Source organism: Hemitrygon akajei, chromosome 3, assembly GCF_048418815.1.
Source record: "Hemitrygon akajei chromosome 3, sHemAka1.3, whole genome shotgun sequence".
NCBI classification, from domain to species: Eukaryota; Metazoa; Chordata; class Chondrichthyes; order Myliobatiformes; family Dasyatidae; genus Hemitrygon; species Hemitrygon akajei.
Genome location: NC_133126.1, coordinates 50,800,888 through 50,820,748, shown reverse-complemented (window position 1 = coordinate 50,820,748; position 19,861 = coordinate 50,800,888). Strand labels below are relative to the sequence as shown.

The window sequence follows — 19,861 nt, the reverse complement described above, 5'->3', positions numbered from 1 at the left end:
ATGGTGGACGAAGGAAAGCCCCTTTGCTTAAAAAAGGAAGACATCTCCTTCGTCCTGGAAAGAAAAGCCTCATCCTGAGAGCAGATGCGGCGGAGATGGAGGAATTGTGAGAAGGGGATAGCCTTTTTGCAAGAGACAGGGTGGGAAGAGGAATAGTCCGGGTAGCTGTGAGAGTCTGTATGTTTATAGTAGATATCAGTAGATAGGCCGTCTCCAGAGATGGAGACAGAAAGATCAAGAAAGGGGAGGGAGGTGTCGGAAATGAACCAGGTAAATTTGAGGGCAGGGCACCCGTATGGGTCCCAGTTATGCCTGCCTTTTTGTTGGCTTTGTGGAACAGTCCATGTTCCAAGGCTATACCATTCAATTATGACTGATCCTTTTCTCTATCTCTTCCTCAGCCCTGTTCTCCCCATAACCTTTGTTACTTAGTTTCTTACCAAGTGACATGATCAAGCTCAAATATAGACCTAGCATGTGAAACCTGTGCTTGTTTTTTGCTGCACAAGTACTTAATTCTGGGTCAACCTTGAGATAAACACACACGGATTTCACCTTCAACTGAAATGAGACTATCGCTATCCTTGCTCTTGATGCTTGTTAAACAAGAAGAAGCTGGCTCACACATGTAAGAAGTTGAAAACAGCAGCAAAATGTTCATTGTTTTCCTATGAATGGCAAGATACTCTACTTTCACAGAGATCTAGAGCGTCCAGGGGCAAGTCAGTAAATCCCATCTTGAGTGACAATCAGACTGCATCTCACAAAGTTCTTCCTCTTCTCTCGAAGTCAAGTTGTCAGGCTGAGCAGAAGATTCAGAGAAAGGTCCCTCACCCAGTAATATACTTGTGTTGAAAGGAAGAAAAAATACTGTTCAATTTTTTTCTGCAGTTCTTCCAACTGGTTTTCAATAAGACTTTCTAATCCTTCCTCACTCTGAAGCCCAAGCAGTAGTGGAAACATTTCAAGATTTCCTTTTGCAACATGATTTTTCCAAAGATTCAGTTTCCTTTTAAATCCAAGAATCTTGTCACTTGAAGTCAAAGCATTTTCTCCAGGGCCTTGCAGAGACTTTTTCAACTGGTTCATTTGTTGAAAAATATCTGCAGAGTAGGCTAGTTTCTGCAGCCATTGTTCATCTTCAAAGCACTCAACAAAATCTGGCCTACTATTTTCTTGAAAGTACTCCTGCAATTCTTCTTTCAGCTAAAACACCCTGCTGAGAACTCTTCCTCTGCTAACCCACCAGATGTCTGTATGTAGCGGAAGATTGCAGTGCTCTTTGTCCAGGTTTTCACACTGTTTTTGAACATTCTCATGTGAAATGGTCTTTGTTTATTAAAGTTAACTATTTTTCTAGCATCACCCAGAACTTTATTCATTTTATCTCAAAGAGATTTTGAGATCAGCACCTCGCTGTGAAGAAAGCAGTGTGTTGTGACAATATCCGGATTTGTTTTAACAACGGAAACCTCTCATGGAACCAACCATTGATGGGGCACCATCAGTACAGATGCCAACACAGTTCCTCTAAGACAGACTTTTTGTTTCCAGATAGGAATATAAAACATTAAATATATATTGGTGTTTGCTTGTTTCGGGCAGTTTGTTGCAACAGAAAAAGTTTTCTTGAATTTCACCATCATTTACAAATCTTACAAATGCTACATATTGGTGAAATCTGTTGACTCACTAACCTGGATAGAGAAGCTGTTATTTTTCAGTTTACCTCTCAAAACCTCTTCAGCCTCGTGTGACATGTCATCAATACATCAACGTATCATACTGTTTGAGAATGGCTGCCGCCTTGCCCAAACAAAAACCATGTAAGAGCCCATTCTTGAGCTACTATATGTGGAGGACAGCGTTCTTCTCATGCACCCAGAGGACGTGCGGCAGGCTGCAGTCACAAGTTTGCCAAGACTGCAAGGGCTTTCAGGTTAACGGTCAGTCTGAAGAAAGCAATGACCCTCCATCAGAAGCCCCCTGCTGACATTTACAACCCAACTTGGATCACCATTGGTGATCGCCCTCTCACCACGGTTAAGCAGTTCACCTACATGAGCAGTGTCATCTCCAATGACACTGTGGTAGTAAGGGACATTGACAACCAGCTCGCAGTGTGTGTGTGGAAGTACCACCAGCTGTGTCCGTCCACAAAAATCCAGGTGTACAGGGCTGCTATCATTGCAACACTGCTATCAGACTCTGCAGCCTGGGTCTTGCACCACAACCAAATCCATTTGCTTGAGCTCTTCCATCAGTGCTGCCTCTGCTCCATCGTAGGTATCAGCTGGCAGGATCATGTCCTCAACAATGATGTCCTGGAGAAGGCTCAACTAACTAGCATTGAAGCCATTTTGCTGCTCAGGCAGCTCTGCTGGCCAGGTTACATGTCTCACATGGACAGCTCCAGGTTACTGAAAGCAGTACTTTATGGAGAACACTTATCAGGGCAAGAGAGATCATGGTGCCCTGCACAAGAGGTACAAAAACTAACTTGAGCAGCAGCTCTCTCAGGTAAATATCAAGGTCAATGAGTGGCAGCAGCTGGCTTGTGATAGAGATCGCTGGAAAACCCTGATCCCTGGCAGAAGAACAACTGCTGAAGAGAAGAGGAGGCACAGGAAGGATCCTACTACCCAAGCACCCACATCCCAGCAGTTCCCATGTCCCTACTACTCTGGAGTCTGCAAATCCAGAATTGGCCTCTGCAGTCACCAACGATTGTGCCATCGCTCCTGAGGACTTTTCTTCCTCCTCATCTTCGCAAGCGAAGAGCCGGCCATCATCATTACTGAGCATGAAACCTTTTCAATTTCTGGTACTGCATCTTGTCCTAGCATTTTACGTGCTTGGCATTACTAGGTTCTCACCAACTGTGTGACTTTTTCTTTTCAGGATAATGAGTTCTGCTGCTAAATAATGTGGGGTTTACTGACGGTGACTTTATTAACAAAAGCTTTACGGTTTGTTTTGATATTCCAATAGCTGTTTAAAATAACTTTGTGTTATATGGCAGTGATTTGTAGATAAGTGTTCTTTCAATTTTGCTGGAGCCATTGCTGCATCTGTAAGTTGTTTTGCCACAGACTAGACACAATGGATCACCAGTCCATGTAAAACCCATTGATAAGAAGCTTTCATTGTAAAGACGGATCTTTTTTGTGTGTCTGTTGTTGCAGTAATACAGTGAAGTGACTCACATGATTGTAATTCAAACATCGCCACATGTCTGACATGCCTGTAAAGCACGGGGACCATTTAATGCTCGGAAAATGCACTTCATGCTACACGTCAGCCTACCGGCCTCCCCTATCTCGCATCAAGAACTGAGAATGGGCTCAACCAAATAAACGCGGTCCTACTGCGCGCTGCCGTCTGGGCTGAGATTGCTCACGAGCAGCTCGGTCACTACCCACCACTGCAAGCACTAGCATCGCGAGTTGTGCATTCAAAAAAGCTACGTTTATTTTTTAAATCACGATCTCTGGTGGAACCCCGAGCGACCTCTTGTGGAAACCAGTTAAGAAACCCTGGTCCAGACCATAGACCCCTCAGCCCCACTCCTTGGCCTTCTCCCTGACTCCTTTGATGCTGTGTCCAAACGAGCCAATCAAGCTGTGCCTTAAATACACCCAACAACCTGGCCTCCACAGATACCTGTGGTAACAAATTCCACAAATTCACCACCCTCTGGCTAAAGAAATTTCTCTGCATCTCTGTTTTAAATGGATGCCCCTCTATCCTAAGGCTGTGCCCTCCTGTCCGAAACTCCCCCATCATGGGAAACAACCTTTCCACATTTACTCTGTCATTTACTAAGATGTTAACATCTTAGTCCAAGTGTATTTTCAATTCTGGCTTGGCCTTTCGACATTCGAAAGGTTTCAATGAGATTTACCCCCCCCCCCCCCCCACCCCCCGCAGTCCTTCTAAAGTCCAGCAAGTACAGACTCGGAGCCATCAAACTTTTCTCATACGATAACCCTTTCATTCCCAGAATCATCCTTGTGAACCTCCTCTGAACCCTCTCCAATGCCAGCACATCTTTTCTTGGATGAAGAGCCCAAAACTGTTCAGAATACTCAAGGAAAGACCATTCAAGTGGATCAAGTTTTAACTCTGTCTTACTACTCTTTGGAATTGATAATGACAATATCATTTTTTAAATTTTAATTATACTGAATATTTACTTTTTTTAATATATTTTAATTTTAAGCATCTTATCTTTTATTCCTTCCTCTTGCATATCATCTTTTCTCCCATTATTTCACAGCCTACGTGTAATTTTATATTGCATATAATGTAGTTTACTCTTGGTGAAATCTGATACATTCTCTGATCACAGTAGTGCAGCTGATGAAAAGCTACCTCACGGTTCAAGTGAACCATATTCAATTTTTATATCTGTGTAGATGAGGGTTAAATTCTGGGAGGAGTTGATGAGCACTACGAATAAGATGGTATTGATGTAGAATTGGAGTAATATGATTGCTCGACGGTCAGTCAGTACAAGCTCTGGGTTGAAGGGCCTGTCATTGTGTTGGATAAATCTGACTACATGACTAAGTCTCAGATTCCATGTAGTGGGCACGGAGCCACTTCACTGCTTTGGCTTGCATTGTGAAGCCCTGTCAAGTCCGTAGCCCTGTGGTCACCATAGTATCAATCCATTTAGTTCCTGCTCACTCCACACCCCTCCCATCAGACTTCCCAGGAATCTTCCAGATTGAGCATTAATCTAGGTACAATTGTCGGTACCCAAGGGAAGGGTAAAAATATCTGTAATGGATGAAGAATGTTTCTATATATTTACAGCTCCCATTCCAGAGCGTTGTAGCACATCTGTCTTTTACCATTACCAGTGTCTCTTCTTGGGGAAACAGTTTAGATTTCTTTTTCAGCTGTCTCCAGATTATTCACCTCCAACCTTTCCCATCCCAAACTCTTGCTTTAGAAGGGGAGTTAACTGTTTTCAGTAAAAATGGAGCTAAAGCTGCTTTGATGAGCTTGCTGAGCATTAACTACTAATCATCCTGTGATTGACTGTGAACAGACACTGGTGAAAACCACATGCAAGATCATGCTCCTGGCATTTGTTTCTTTTTTTTTGTTCTGTTTAAGCAGTTTGTCTTTGATTCATAATATGTTCTTCAGGCACTGAACATATCCAGGTGTACTTAGCCAGCAAAATAAAATTATGGCACTATCTCAGTCGTGTTGAGACTTACTTTCTATTTGTTTATTAAATTTTAATTGCATTTTTATTATAATATAATACTACTGCTAATATTACTAATTACTGACATTATATAACATAATATTAATGATCTAAAATTATGCAATAAGAAGAAGAATATTTGTGGTTGTGATTTCTGTTGGCAGCATTTTGGGATTCAATAAATTGCATAGAACAGAAGTAGTGATTTTTGTTTTGTGCTACACGTTTTCAAATAACACTTTAATGAAAATATTCTTCTAATCATCACTTTCATCGTACCTTGTGAGAAAATCCTTAAAGTGCAGGTGAAGTTTATGTTTAGTTCCTCTGGTCAAACAGAAAATAATTTTCAATAAGCTTAAAATAGATAAGAAATTCGATAAAATTAAAATAATCAGTATGAGCACACTTCTGTCAGGTATGCCCTGCTATTAAGCATGGAAATTGTAATTGAACTTAAATATGAAATTTCAAAGATGTTATCAAGGAAAAAGTAAAAAACAAGAACTCTTCCAGAAGCACAATTTTAGAACATAGATCATTTAAATCTTCAAATGCAATTGTTTAGAAAGCATGGTCATAATTAGTTTTTAAACTTCCTTTGTACTGCTGATTTTCTCTTTGTCCTGATGGGAAATATGGAGATGTGGACTTCACCAAATTCCTGCATCTAATTTTCATGCAAATCACTGGATAGCAAAATGAGCCCATCTGATATACAAACCCCAGAGGAGTACAGATGCCAAATGAATTGCCTTTTTTTCCCTTCCATCATTACTGTTGCAGTTTACTTTCAACAGTGAAAATTCATTCTGTAGTTTTGCTGCAATGATTCAGCTGTTCACTGTTACTTTTGAGTGTTTCACTTTATTTTAGCCACATTGGTTTACCTTTGAAGTTGTGACCTAAGTGTGTAATTGCAATCTCTGGGTCATCTGTAAATGTCCACAAATGAGCCTTGTTGGAGAAATCCATACAATGTAGGGTTGATTTGTACTTTATGTAGGGAAAAAAGCTGCAAAGTGAGCAAAAGCATCGGGGAACTTGGAATGAGATAAAAGATTGTAGAAGTAAAAGGTTTGAAACATGTAAAGGAACTTCTTATCCTTTGGTTTTCTAATCCCAGGAACTTAAAATAATTTGTGTGTTTGCCAGGAATGCAGAAGGACTTGCTCTGGCGCACGTTAAGTAGATAAATTGCAGAGGCAGTCTTCTAGTAAGGCCTAATTACTTTGTTGGATAATGGCCTTGTTGGTCAAGAGTCTCTATGCAATTACATTGTATAAGCTGTATAGGCTGTACAATTACACTGTATAGGCTGTACAATTACACTGTATAGGCTGTACAATTACACTGTATAGGCTGCTGTGGAGGATGCAGTCAAGTGCACTTGCACCAAGGATTGAGATGTTATGGAGGATTTCTTCAAAGTGCTTGTTCAGTTGGTACCTCTCTGCCCTGATAAGTTCATCTATGTTCTTGACATTCCATTGAGTGGGAGTGGTTGTTTGGGTCATAAAAGGTCTTGATAGCACAGAACACATGCTCTGCAGCTGAGCTCCAGGCAATTGTTGACTTGTTCACTGAAGCAAATGAGGGGATGGGTTTTAGACTTGACCTGTACAAGACAAAGGTCCTCTGCCAGCCTGTCCCTGCTGTACAGTATTGCCCTTTAACAAGAAACCTTCATGAGAAGACCAATAAAAATGTAGCTAGCTTCTTTTTAACATGCTTACAATGCACTAGGACACCCGTTAGTCATTTTTAATTAAAAGGGTTTTTTTTTACTATCAATGCTTCTAGATTTGGCACAAAGCTTGTGATCTACTGGGTAGCTGTGGTCCCTGCCCTCCAATATGCTCTAGGACCTGGACTGCTTAACTCCAGCACCTCAGTACATTGAAAGAGCCCACTGATGTCAAAATCCTTCAAATTCACTGGAAGAATAAGTGATTCAATGCTTGCAGCACTCAACGCAGTTATTTTCAGTTGTCTATGCTGGGCTTATGTCTATGCCAGTCATATGCCTGACGTGCTCAATATTGAGCTCTATCACAGAAAAAAAAATTACATGTAATTGAAGAGGAACAATCCAAGGATATTTTCAAAGCCACCTTGTGAAAAAATAAAGCATTCACACTCACTCAAAGAGGAGGAGGAGCATTTGTAATCCAATTGAAATTGTCTCTGATGTATTGGGAGTTCACAGAAACTACAGGAGTTCAGGGGAGTAGATCTCCTCACAATCTACCCATTCTCCTGTACTGCCCTACCCCAGGAAGAGTGCACTTCCTACTGTGCTCTCAATAGTTGTTTCCACTCCAGTTCAATAGATTTTAAAGCAAGTCAGTTGCTTTTGTGTCCCAGCCAAAAAAATGTACATACAAGATTCTAATCAAGGTTCAGTATTACATTAGTAGCCGGCCAAGATTTGGAATGACCTAAAACAATGATGCCAGCACTTTATATGGAAAAGCACATGGTACAATATCATACAAATCCTCACAGGTAACTCTGAGAATTGACAATACTTCAATAAAAGTGGAATGCATTTATCCCATAGTATCTTTTCCAGCTTCATCAGTCCAAAGTCCTCATATGTGTTGAACACTTCCAATAGCCCTCAGTTTCTTTGCTTCAAATGTTTATCTAGGTCACCTGCAAAGAGTTGAGGAATTTGCCACCTCTTTCACTACTGGCAAAATATTACATGTTTCAGGAACTGTCAAACAAGTTCTCTAATTATCTTCCTTACTTTTTTAAAATTGCTCTTTACCTTTTGTCAACAGTAGAAATGTTTACTTTTTATCATCAAAGTCTCATATAGGCTTGAAATTTTCCATGTAGCCTTTTCTGTCCTAGTGGAAATAGCGTTGTTTCATGATTACTTGTCTACTTTAAGTGGCACTTTGAAGAAATGTTAACGCAGAAACTTCATCGTGCCACATTGTGTTTTGGAACACCAGGTGGGTGTCCGAGCATCTGTATAGCTTGCTTAAAACATGATGGGGTGAATACAGAGAACCACGGACGTATCCATTAAAGACTTCTATTGAATATGGGGAAATCAGCATTGGCAACAACAGAGTTCTATTTTATTACTTTGCGGAACCTCATCCCCAGGTATATTCTTTGCACTGCACATTTGGATTGAAGATATGATTGTTGTTGTAAATGAAGAATACAGAACAGCAGACCTGGATTATCAATGGGGTGCCAACCTGCTGATACAACGTCACTCCCGTGCAGAGGAAACAGTTGGCGCACTGTGCTGTGGACTTTCCCAACTAATCCATCTGGTGACAGCTCTGCTTTTACCGCTCAGTTGTAAATATCACTTTACAATTTAGCAGCTGCAACTCCTCTATCAGTTAGTTGGAGGTGGTTCCAAAAGCTTCAGCCTAGTCCTCTGCATTGGTTTTAGGTATAGTCATCTCAAATGATAGGCATGTTCACTGAGGCACCTCCTACCTTCTTAAATTGTTGACTAGCAATGACAACTGAGTTTCCTATGATTGCAGAAGCCAGCCTTCAAGTAATTTGATCCATTCTCTGGGATACCGAGAAACTCTTGTGCATACCGGATATGAGACCTGAAAACAAACTACTTATTCTGAACATATGCTCCAGATATATACACAGCTTGCCAAGTAATTCCAGTATAAGCACAAGCACTGTCCCGATGAAGGGTCTTAGCCTGAAAAGCCGACTGTTTATTCATTTCCACACATGCTGCCTGACCTGCTGAGTTCCTCCAGCATTTTGTGTGTGCTGCTTTGGATTTCCAGCATCTGCAGATTTTTTTCATGTTTGCCAGTGGAAATTCTTCTATAATTTTTAAAAAAAGAGAGAAATCCAATCTAGCTAGTTACTACTTCCAGCGATCAAGTGCTGAGCTTTCTGCTGATGTGTCAAACCTAGCACAAAGGAGGTGGCTGAGTTTAAAGGGATGGACATTACAAGACTGATTTTGGCAGTGATATCCTTTACGTTTTGAAGAAATAAAAATATAACCAAAGTTGATGTTTATAATTCTGGATGTTTAAGCACTGGTCATTTGAAGAAACGGACTGTAAGATTAAGTGTAGTAATTTAAGGCTTTAATTAGATTTAATCAGCATTTTTTTTAACTAACAAGTTAAAAGTTATGCTCCTCATTGCCAATTGTAGGACTCCCCTAAACTTCAAACATCATTCAACTGGCAGTACTGTCCCATTTTAACTTACCGGTAACTTCCACTCAAATAGTGTTCTAATTTCTTCATTTAAACACATCTTTAATTGTACTTTATGTATAACAGTCACCACAACTTGAATAAAATGGTTTTTGAATCCCTGTGGAAGAGGTGAAAGGACATGTTCATTCTGCCATGAGAAATAATTTGAATTGGGTATCTTAGTAAAACAACAGTTCACTGACCTTCTAATGGCTAAGTGGTCGTATTTTTGGGCATCAAGCAGCACATGTTTAAGTTCTACAAATTATCATTCTCAGTAAGGTTTTTATGAGCACTGGTTTGTTGCTAATTTTTTGACTGGAGGTCTTGTCAGTTTCTAAATTTGCTTTTCTGTTCTAACAGATATAAGGCATCCTGAAGAACTCTCGCTGCTGAGAAAACCTAAAGATCCAACTAAAAAGAAAAAACGAAAGACGGACGAAAAAGACCAAGGTGAAGATGAGGCATTGGAGTTGGAGGGACCATTAATCACTCCAGGATCAGGTCTGTAACAGTGTTTCTCCGATTATTAGAGAAAAAGATGTGAAAGTGAAGAGCCGAGACATCTGAGGTTGCAATCTTCCTGATGTACGCAGTGTATCTGGGTTTCATCTGCCACCTCCTATTGTACCAAAGTCTTCAGTCAGTTTTATACATCACTGTTCATGTACAGTACTTCCAGAGAAACACCAGGTAAAAGGATGCAGCTCAGTACTTGCATTCTGAGAGCCTTTTACAAATAACTTCTTGCTCTTGCAGTTCAGTTGATATCTATATAAGAGAGAAACCAAACAGCTTTGCAATGGTTGAGAGCATAAAAGAAAAGGCAAGCATAATTGGCTTTTAAGTTAAATTCGTGCCTTTTTGCATTCTTTCAATTAAATTTTAATGCATGATGATCCATTTTTTTAACATGTAAGTTTAATGTGAAGTTTTTCAAAACAACAGTGACCAATGAAAAATGGTAAATCCTCTGGAGTAGCAATTCCTTTGCTCTTGGATCCTTGCTATGGCATAGGCAGGTGCAGAATTTTTACAAGCTTTCACTGCACTCATCATAAATCGAAAGGTCTTTATATTCAGAGTTTATCTAAGCCCAGGCATTTTTATTGAGCAAAACACCATTTTTGACTGAGTGTTCACCTGCTAATCTGATATTCTCACAACTGGCGCTTGCAGCTCTGTATGCATCAAGTTGTTAAACCAGAACTTTTGAAGGAAACCAAAAGCTAACTAAAGTTCCCCTTTTGAAATTTTTCATAAAGTATTGCTACATGCATGAGGTATTTTGCCTCAAAGATATACAAAATGATCAGTGCTCTCTTAGGCAGTTAAGGATCTACTGTCTAACTGAACATTCTTTCTTTAGCAGTACAGTATCTAGCCTGTAGTTCCTGAGGTAACGTGTATATTAGAAATATTGCAGACTATGCAAACTGGGTTTTATTTTCATTAGACAGTTATTGTCCATGCATGATCTAGGACTGCCTCTTGCTTCACAAAATACCAACATTTTTCACTGTCTTATGAAATCTACCAATTTGCCAGGTAGAATAATCCTAAAATTTAAAATCCTTTATCCTTGTGAGTTGTTGTGTGAGAGCCCTGACAGTTCTGTCCTACTCTTTGCATACCCACAATATGCGCGTTTGTGGTGTTTGATCAATTCCATCACTTGTAAGGCTTTGGACCGCCTTTGTAATTCAGGTTATCTAACTGGTCTCAAATTTTGATCTTATGGAAGTCAGGCAACCTTTCACTACACAAAGACGTCCTTTGATATTTACTGGCAACAGATATCTGCTTACTGGAATTGTTTTCAGAGCAGAAGATAATTATCATAAACCACCTTCCATCATAGGTGGGAAATGGGTATGATTGCTGAAAATTACATAGTCTTCAGTACTGTTTGCTGCAGCTTTGCAACCGAAGCAGTTTGTGGAAATAAAGCAATTAGACACTACTGATGTTCAGGTATGGGTTGATAAGGAATAATTAACAGTCGTGCAGCCAAAGTGCTAAGTAAAGATGTTCTGGTTAGGGGCATGTTACTTCTCACTGACAAAAACACATGACACAGTAAACTCTTTTTGTGTGGGGGTTTAAGTAACTAGTTCACCGACAGCTTTATTGCTGTCATTGGTAGCATGGTAAGTCAGCCATGATATCGCTGTTTTCATAACATGCACACAGCCAACAAAGAAGTTACAGCATAAAAATGGGGCCTTGCAATTATACCTTTATACTTGTATTGATTTTCCCCAGATGCTGAATATTTTACTGCAAATTCCATCTTAAAAAGAGATGTGCATTAGTATCCATAATCTCAGCAACAAATTGAAAGCATTTTTCTCCCTGCCAGTTGAAAATTAGTTTGAGGATATTGCCTAATTTTAACAGTTTAACATTAATAATAGCATTTAGTCAAAACTAGCTAGCATTTGTCAAGTACAATTTACCTATGACCGTCAGTATGTAGGTTAAGTGCCACACTTCCTGAATCGCATTCATTTTTAGAAAAATTGAATTCAAATTCTGAATAATGTTGAGCTGAGCTGAAAGCTTCTATTAAGCTAACTTGAAAACTTCCATGAACCATTAAGCTCATTCAAGTTTTACAGATGGGTGTGGCAATTTAGGGCTTGAAGCCAAGAAGCTACAATCCATCATTTATTTTATAAAGATGCAGTTTCTAATTGATGAACTGAAAGGGCATGATTGTAGTCAGCGAAATCATTTCAGCACAAAATCTTTTCCATCTAGCATGGCCTTGCTTTCACAAAATATGTTTTCATTGTTGATGATCTACTTGCATAGTCATTGACAATATATACACATGATGCAAAATTTAGTGTAGAGTAAAGACAGGGAACTTCTAAAGTTGTGAAATTTCTTGATTCTGGTAAGGCATCCTAGTGAAAAGGAAATGCAGTAGATTCCAGTTAATTTGGCTGTTGGTAAATCGGGGCAGCTGTTTATTTGGGACAACTCTTGAAGAACTAAATCTAATCGAGAAAATAGCCGGGATTCCCTGTGTTTATTTGGGACACTATGCCATTAAGTTGGGACAAGAGATTTGACGAACAGTTTCTAACTAGATCAATCGTGTGCACTTGTGTGGTTTTTAGACACTATACCATGCTTAGAGTGAACAGTTTTTTGTAAATAGCATCAGTTGTATGTGTTTGTGTTCAAAAATCTGTGATTTTTGTCATTGATAGTTCGTGAGAAATAAGCAGTAAAGACAATTCAGAACTGTTTTGCTCACTGTGGTTTCAAGCATTCAGGCTCAGAGATGCCAGAAACAGCTGGGAGTGTAAATGAAATGATTTCACTACTTGAAGTTAGGAACTACAAGGAATTTTAAAAGTGCCAACAATCAGTTTGAACGTTACACTGAAAAGATGAAAGATTTGGAGGACGCAATTGTCTGCACTGATTTTGTTCACTTAGTCAATCAAGAGAACACAGCTATGTACACTGGATTAATTCCTCTGTCAATAACTATTAGGAACTAGTAAACAGCTTTATAGTACTGTAGTAACATTAGTTGCATTATAATTTGTTCTATATGGCATTTAAATGCATAAATTTGTTTCACAGCCAAACAGTGGTTTGTCTTTTTTTATATATACCTTTTTAACTGTCTCATTGGAACTTTGGCTAATTGGAGCAGCCACTGAATTGGACCAAAATGGACATGGCCTGGTGTGTCCCAATTAACTGGAATCCACGGTATTTGATAGCCTTGTGCATTTCATGTGGAACATATTAATTTGGATTTAGATAAGGAAATCTGCTGAATTTCCAATTTGTGCTACCTACAATTTTTTAAATCCTATTGGATATCTTCTCTTTGGAAAAGGTGGTGGTTGATCAAAGTTCTTATTAGAATGCATTTTAATGAATGTGCTATTTTCCACAGAATATAACATCACTAGCAACAAGTATCTTAACTTCTGTTCTTTGAAGCGTAGCTGCTGGTGCAGCACTGGAACTAAAAGTAACTGGCCTTAGCGCCTACTAATGTTTTGCGAATGTAGTCACAGATCTGCGTTGATGAAGAGAATTTTAATTCAAAGGGATTCAAAGTACATTTATTATCAAAGTGTGTATGCAGTATACAACCCTAAGATTCTTCCCACAGACAGCCACAAAACAAAGAAACGTGGAATCCATTGAAAGAGAAAAAAATCAAACTGCCAACTTGCAAAAAAAAGAGAAAAATGGTGTGAACAGCAAAAAAGAGCAAAAATACAATATAAAGCATCAGACTACAAAGTCAGCGAAACAATCCAGGCATGTTCGTTTCTGGCTGTGTTCAATTCAGTCTAGCACTATGTTGTTCCTTGCATGCAGGCTGCAGAGCCAGTTTGCCCAGATCAGAATGGCACAAAATAGCAACAACAGAAGAAAGCAACCAGAAACACATCGTAACATGTACACCAGTCCACAAACTGCATCAATTAAACCTTTCCCAAGACCCGTGGAGTCCAGCAGCATTGAGTGAGATACCAATTGGACACAGGCACCTTCCTCCAGGCACAGCAAGTGGGAGAGAGAGAGAGACTGCTCACTCACAGGCAGTCAGCGCTGAACACCAGCTTGCCTTCTGCTCTTGGCCTCACTGATTTCAATTTTCCTCAACATTTAGATTGGAGAGATGGAGTTGATCATGGCTGCACACTCCGCTCGAAACCTTATCAAACTCCCTCAGAGACAGCAAAAAGCCGGACTGCTCATTCAGCCCCAAAAAACACCATCAAATAGTAGATCGCAGGGTTCAATAGTAGCTGAATCATATTTGAAAAAAGGAAAACAAGTAATAAAGGAAGTAAAATAAGTGGTTTCATAAATTGTCTGAAGGATGTCTATAAGTGAATCCAGAATTTTGAGTAATTCTCTAAAGGATTGTTTTCCAGCAGGAAATATTTTCCGCTCAGTATTTCCTTTATTGTTGGTGCTTACTAACTTTTGATTCTTTAGCTAACCTTGTGGAAGAGTAGATTCTCAGGGTTACTTTACCTAAGGTTCCATTACAATTGATTTTTCGCTCAACCTAAATCTACACATATCAGCTACCAGTCTCTGACCCAATCCCACCCCATGTACTACTATATACTGGCAATCTTCCCAGCTCCCTCTCAAATGTAACTTCTTACTTTTTTTCCAGATTTGTTTTTATTCTGTACTCAGCATCTGCATTCTCTGTATCTTCAAATTTTTCAGTGCTCTTAATGTTATTTGTTTTAAAAACTGAACAGGACACAGGAAACTCATCAGTGCACAAATCTGTTCTGCTGTTCAATGAAATCATAGCTAATCTCAATCTCATTTTACTTTTTAACCTTGTGTCTGGTTTTATGTTAATTAATTGAGTTTTAAGAACTTGCTCTTATCATTAGAACTAAGGCATTTTGGTGCTGCCAGTAACAATATGATTTGTCTTTCAGTACTTCAGTCCATTTCCTTTTGAGTACAACTTGTGCATGTATTTGTAATATATCTCATCTCTCAATCTCATTTAAATATATTGTCAAATTAACTTCTGTATACAATTCTTGAATTTAAATCACTTTATTTTTACAAATTAGCACCAGCGGTCCTTTGAACCCAGTGGTATCCCACTGCATGTTCTTACAATATAGCAGTTGTCTAGCCTTCAGGAAACAGGTTATTCACATGCCACAAATGTTGTCATCTATAGTCTTTTAAGGGAAACTTTTTGCTCTTAATGGAGTGGATGGGGGTTTTCCTGAAATGTTGAAATCACCAACTCAATGTACTAGTAACTAAATGCATAAAAGCATGCAGACGTGGTCAAAAGGTTCAGGTCAATATACACAAAATGTCAGGGGAACTCAGCAGGTCAGGCAGCATCGATGAAAATGAATAAACAGTCACATTTTGGGCTGAGACTCTTCATCAGACCGGAAAGAAAGGGGCAAGATGCCAGTATAAGAAGTTGAGTGGGGGAGCAGGACAAAGTAAGAAGCTGGGAAGTGATAGGTGGAAAAGGTAACCAATTATCAATATGGTGTAGAAGTGTGATCTAAGCGACTTTGATCGTGGAATAATTGTTGGTGCCAGACAGGGTGGTCTGAATATCTCAGACTGCTGATCACCTGGAATTTTCACATATAACATTCTCCAGATTTTATTTAAAAAATAGTACAATCAGTGAACAGCAGTTCTGTGGGTGAAAATGCTTTGTTAATGAGAGAGGCCCGGGGAGAATGGCCAGACTGGTTCAAGAAGACAGGAAGGCATCTAACTCGAATAACCACGCATTACAACACTGGTATGCAGAAGAGCATCTCTGAACACACAACACGTGAAACCTTGAAGTGGATGGGCTGCAGCAGCAGAAGACCACAAACATACACTCAATGGCCACTTTATTTGGTGGCCACTGAGTGTATGAAGGCAGATACTTGCAATAAAAATCAGTACAAAGACTGCAGATCTGGTTCCTACTTCTCTGCAGCACACCAACTGTGCTTTATTATTAAATAACCACTCAAGATTGTAATCTCAGTGCCATAGAATGATACACTCATAAAATTGTGTTTATTTGGCTCTGTGGATGTATCTCAAAAGGCCCTGTTCTGCAGTCTATAATTTCTGTTAAAAGGCCAAAATTAATAGTGATTAGAAGGCAACAATAGACCCATGAGAACCTGGAGCACAGAAGTAAAAATGTGTTTGTGTATCGGCTCCTGTCCAGGTCTGATAAGTGCATGCAGTGGGGGGGGGGGGGGGGAATCCTCTACAGAAATAAATAAAACGTTGTGTTTTTACAGGTATTGCCAGAGCTTTGAATTTAAATTGCATGTAGCACAGAAACAAACTCTTCAGCCCACTGTGACGATGTCAACCATCCAGGACCCATCTATGTTAGACAACGTATTGCTAAATGATGTTAATATCACTTAGCAATGTACAGCCTTCTGTGCCGTGACAAATTCAAGGGTGCTCGCCAAAATGTTTTAAAGGTTGTGAGAGTTTCTGCCTTCATCACCCACTCAGGCGGTGCATTTCAGATATTATTCTTTCCTCTGATCCCTCTGTGAATCTCTTTCCCCTTTTACCTAAAAGCCCAACCTTCGAGTCTTAGACCCGCCCCCCCCCCGTCATGGGGATATATATATCCAGAAGTCACCAAGCTGAGTGCAACATTTAAAATATAACTGAAGTTTTCTGTGAGAATTGTAATCTAGAAATTTCATTTATTTGACGGTAAATCTACGTGCTAATTGGGTGGCCTAGTTGAGTGGTCTTTCGTTGATTGTGTTGTGGTTATCCTATAGATTTTTTGAAAATGTCAGCAAGTAAAAGAAACTTAGGGTTATATGTGGTGACACATATGTACTTTGATAATAAAATTTGTCTATTGAATAATGATAATTCAGGTTATACACATCCTTTTATTTGTTGCTTCAAACTTCAATTAAAATCCATTTTCAGAGCTAACGTAAGCTTGTGAATCTTTTTGCCAAATCGGAGCATTATACCTTGTGTAATTTTGATTGAATGTTGTAAGTTGTAAAATGGAAACTTTCATTCTTGGTTTGTAATCTTTAGTCATTGGTAACTAAAGAAGTCTTATTTCAAAAGGCTGTGCTAGGAAATGGACCAAATCTCATTGCTCGTCTTGTGTTAGTTCTCGCATGGTATTTTATAATTGTTATAGACAGATGGCATGCGGATTATTTTTTTCTTCCATATATAGTATACTTAATGGGTTGGAAGGAAAATGAATATATTACTTCAGTACAGCATCAATTGTACGACTCACTTTTACAGAATGTGATGGTTTTTATATACCCCTTATCATTACTCCTTATTTTGATGAAAATAGACTAGATTTATTTAAAAACTCATAGCAGATATCTTTTAAACTTCCCTGATAGACCATTAGTGAGACTTTAAAATGTAAAGTTTGGAGGAGTTTGATAGTAAGCAGTCACCACTTTTGATTTATTTTATCTTTCTGTCATTTTAATGATTGCTAAACATTTTCATTTTTATCTACTATGATTTTCAAATTTGTGTTGTAAAGGTGTCTTGATTCTATTTTTAAAGGCTTTTTGATATTGTCATTACTGAGGGGTAATTCACTTACAAGTTACTCATTAACCTAGTCTTTGGTGTTTTAATCATAGTTCTGCAAAAATATTTAAAGATATTGTAGATTTGAAGGCTGGAGATGAAGTGTAAATTGCTAGGCAGTAACAATAATAGAACACCTGCAAGTATTTAAGGCAAGTGTGAGGATTACAGTATTGCAGATCTCCTTGGTAGCTGGCTATTGTCAGAGAACCTCCTGAGGTGGTGTAGAACAACTTGTCATCGATTGTCTTCAGTGACTGCTAAGTCTCTGCTTCACTATTGGCAATGAATTCCCAATGGAACTGCATCTCTGAGACTGATAATTACCATTTTCATTAGAGCTGCAGCTGAGGTTAAAACTCATAAGGGAGAAGATTCTTGCAAGACACAATTTATGGTACAGAGGAGGCTTTTTGCTCCATCATCCATGCTGCCCAACCATGGATTTTGAGTGAGATAATTATTCTCAACCTCCAATCGTTTATTCCACTGATTTAATGTAAATATTTGTCACCTGGGTACTGACCACTGCTAAATAATACGCTCGGCAGAGGATGGTGCTCGGAGAAGCTGTGCCGGAGGGGATGGTCGGAGGCTCGGAGGTTCGACAGACTCGGAGTCCGCTGCAGTCAGGTCGCTTTCACCATGTGCTATGTCTGCGAGGCTGGGTTCGACAGAGCTTTCATTGTGTGCTACGTCTGCGAGGCCGAGTTGGGCGGCGCCATGGAAGTCCATAGCGGGGGTATTCCCTTCTGCCGCCGGTGTGGGATGGCGAGTCTACCGGGACGCTGAGGACTTGTGGAAACTGTGTGGTGGTTTCTTTTGAACTTATAGTCCTTTAACATCTTTGGACTATTTTTACTGTGCCCATGGTCTGTTTTTTTTTTATCAATTATGCTATTGTTTGCACTGTTGTAACTGTGTGGTTTTGTGCAGGTCTTGTAGCTTTAGGTTTTGGTCTTGTTTTGTCTGGTGGACTTGGAGCTTCTTTCCGGGAATGCGCTAAGACGATAGCGCGATATTAATACGCAGCAGCCTCTCCAGACTCTGGATTGGGGTTTGCCAAATGTTATGTGGATTTTCTGGTGTAGTCTATTTTGTCATGTGCTTTTGTGACATCATTCTGGGGGAACGTTGTCTCATTTTTTTAACTGCATTGCATTTGCGGTTTCTAAATGACAGTAAACTGAATCTGAATCTGAATAAAATGGAATCATACTGAGACACTTCATAGTTTATACATTTTTAAATTTACCTTCCCCCACTGCACCTCTACTGTCGCTAAGAAAGTAACCACAGACTTGATGGTACCTTGTAATTTTTAGAATTCTCCACCATTGGCAGCATCCTCCCATCTCTCATTTGCACCTTTACTGTTGCTATTGCATCGTACTTGCAGTGTGGGCACTAGAACTGGCCGCCACTTGTCTGTAGATTAATGTTTTGTATGTTCTAGCACAACATCTCTGCCCTTGCCTGTTACTAGTAGGGGCAAAGGATAAAAGTATCCTGCACACTGCCTTAACCACAGTTATCCAGCTTTCCTGCTACCTTCAATGATTTGTGGACAAATACTCAACAATTGCCCTGGATTGTCAGCATCATTGTCAAAGTTCGAAGTAAATTTATTACATATATGTCACCATGCAGAACCCGGACATTCATTTTCTTGCGGGCATACACAGTAAACAGAATAGAATCAAAAACTACCCAAAAGGCCAATGTGCAGAAGACAACTGTGCAAATAGAAAAGATAAATTAAAATGTTGGGATATGTACGTCATGAATTCTAGAAAATCATAACATAATAAGAAAAGGTTTTGAAGCTAAAGATGCAAACCATGAAACCCCTGAGCTTAAGTTCATGGCTGATCTGAACTTGGCTTCAACACCTGTCTTGTTCCCACAACTCTTGATTTCCCCATCTTATCCGAAGTGCTATCTTTTTAGATTCAGGTATATTTAGTAACCCAACTTCCACTGCTCTGCAAAGATTAATAACCCTTAAGTAAGAAGCAATCACTTCTCATCTTGGTCTTGAAAGCTGGAACTCCTGTTCAGAAACTGTAACCGCTGTTTAAAACACTTCAGCGCACCCCTCACCCCATCACCATCACCACCACAAAAAAAGCAGCTTCTTAGCATGTTCCTAGTTGAATCTTCTCAAGATCTCATATGTAACAATAAAGCTCCCATTTCTAATCTCCAATGTCACAGGTAAATCAGCATACTCTTTTCTCATATATACAGTAACCCTTTTATAACTGAAATTATCTGATGAATCTTATCTGCTTGATAATCAAAGTGT

General features: G+C 39.3%; 1 protein-coding gene across 6 annotated transcripts in view; it reads left to right on the top strand.

Annotated features, from left to right (window-relative positions):
* Window positions 1-19,861, top strand: part of fermt2 (FERM domain containing kindlin 2) — a 160,534-nt gene that overhangs the window by 67,702 nt on the left and 72,971 nt on the right. For all 6 annotated transcript variants that reach the window (XM_073039856.1, XM_073039851.1, XM_073039857.1 and 3 more), the window contains exon 4: window positions 9,805-9,945. In XM_073039856.1, the coding sequence (XP_072895957.1) occupies window positions 9,805-9,945 (141 nt within the window). The remainder of the gene's footprint in view (window positions 1-9,804; window positions 9,946-19,861) is intronic.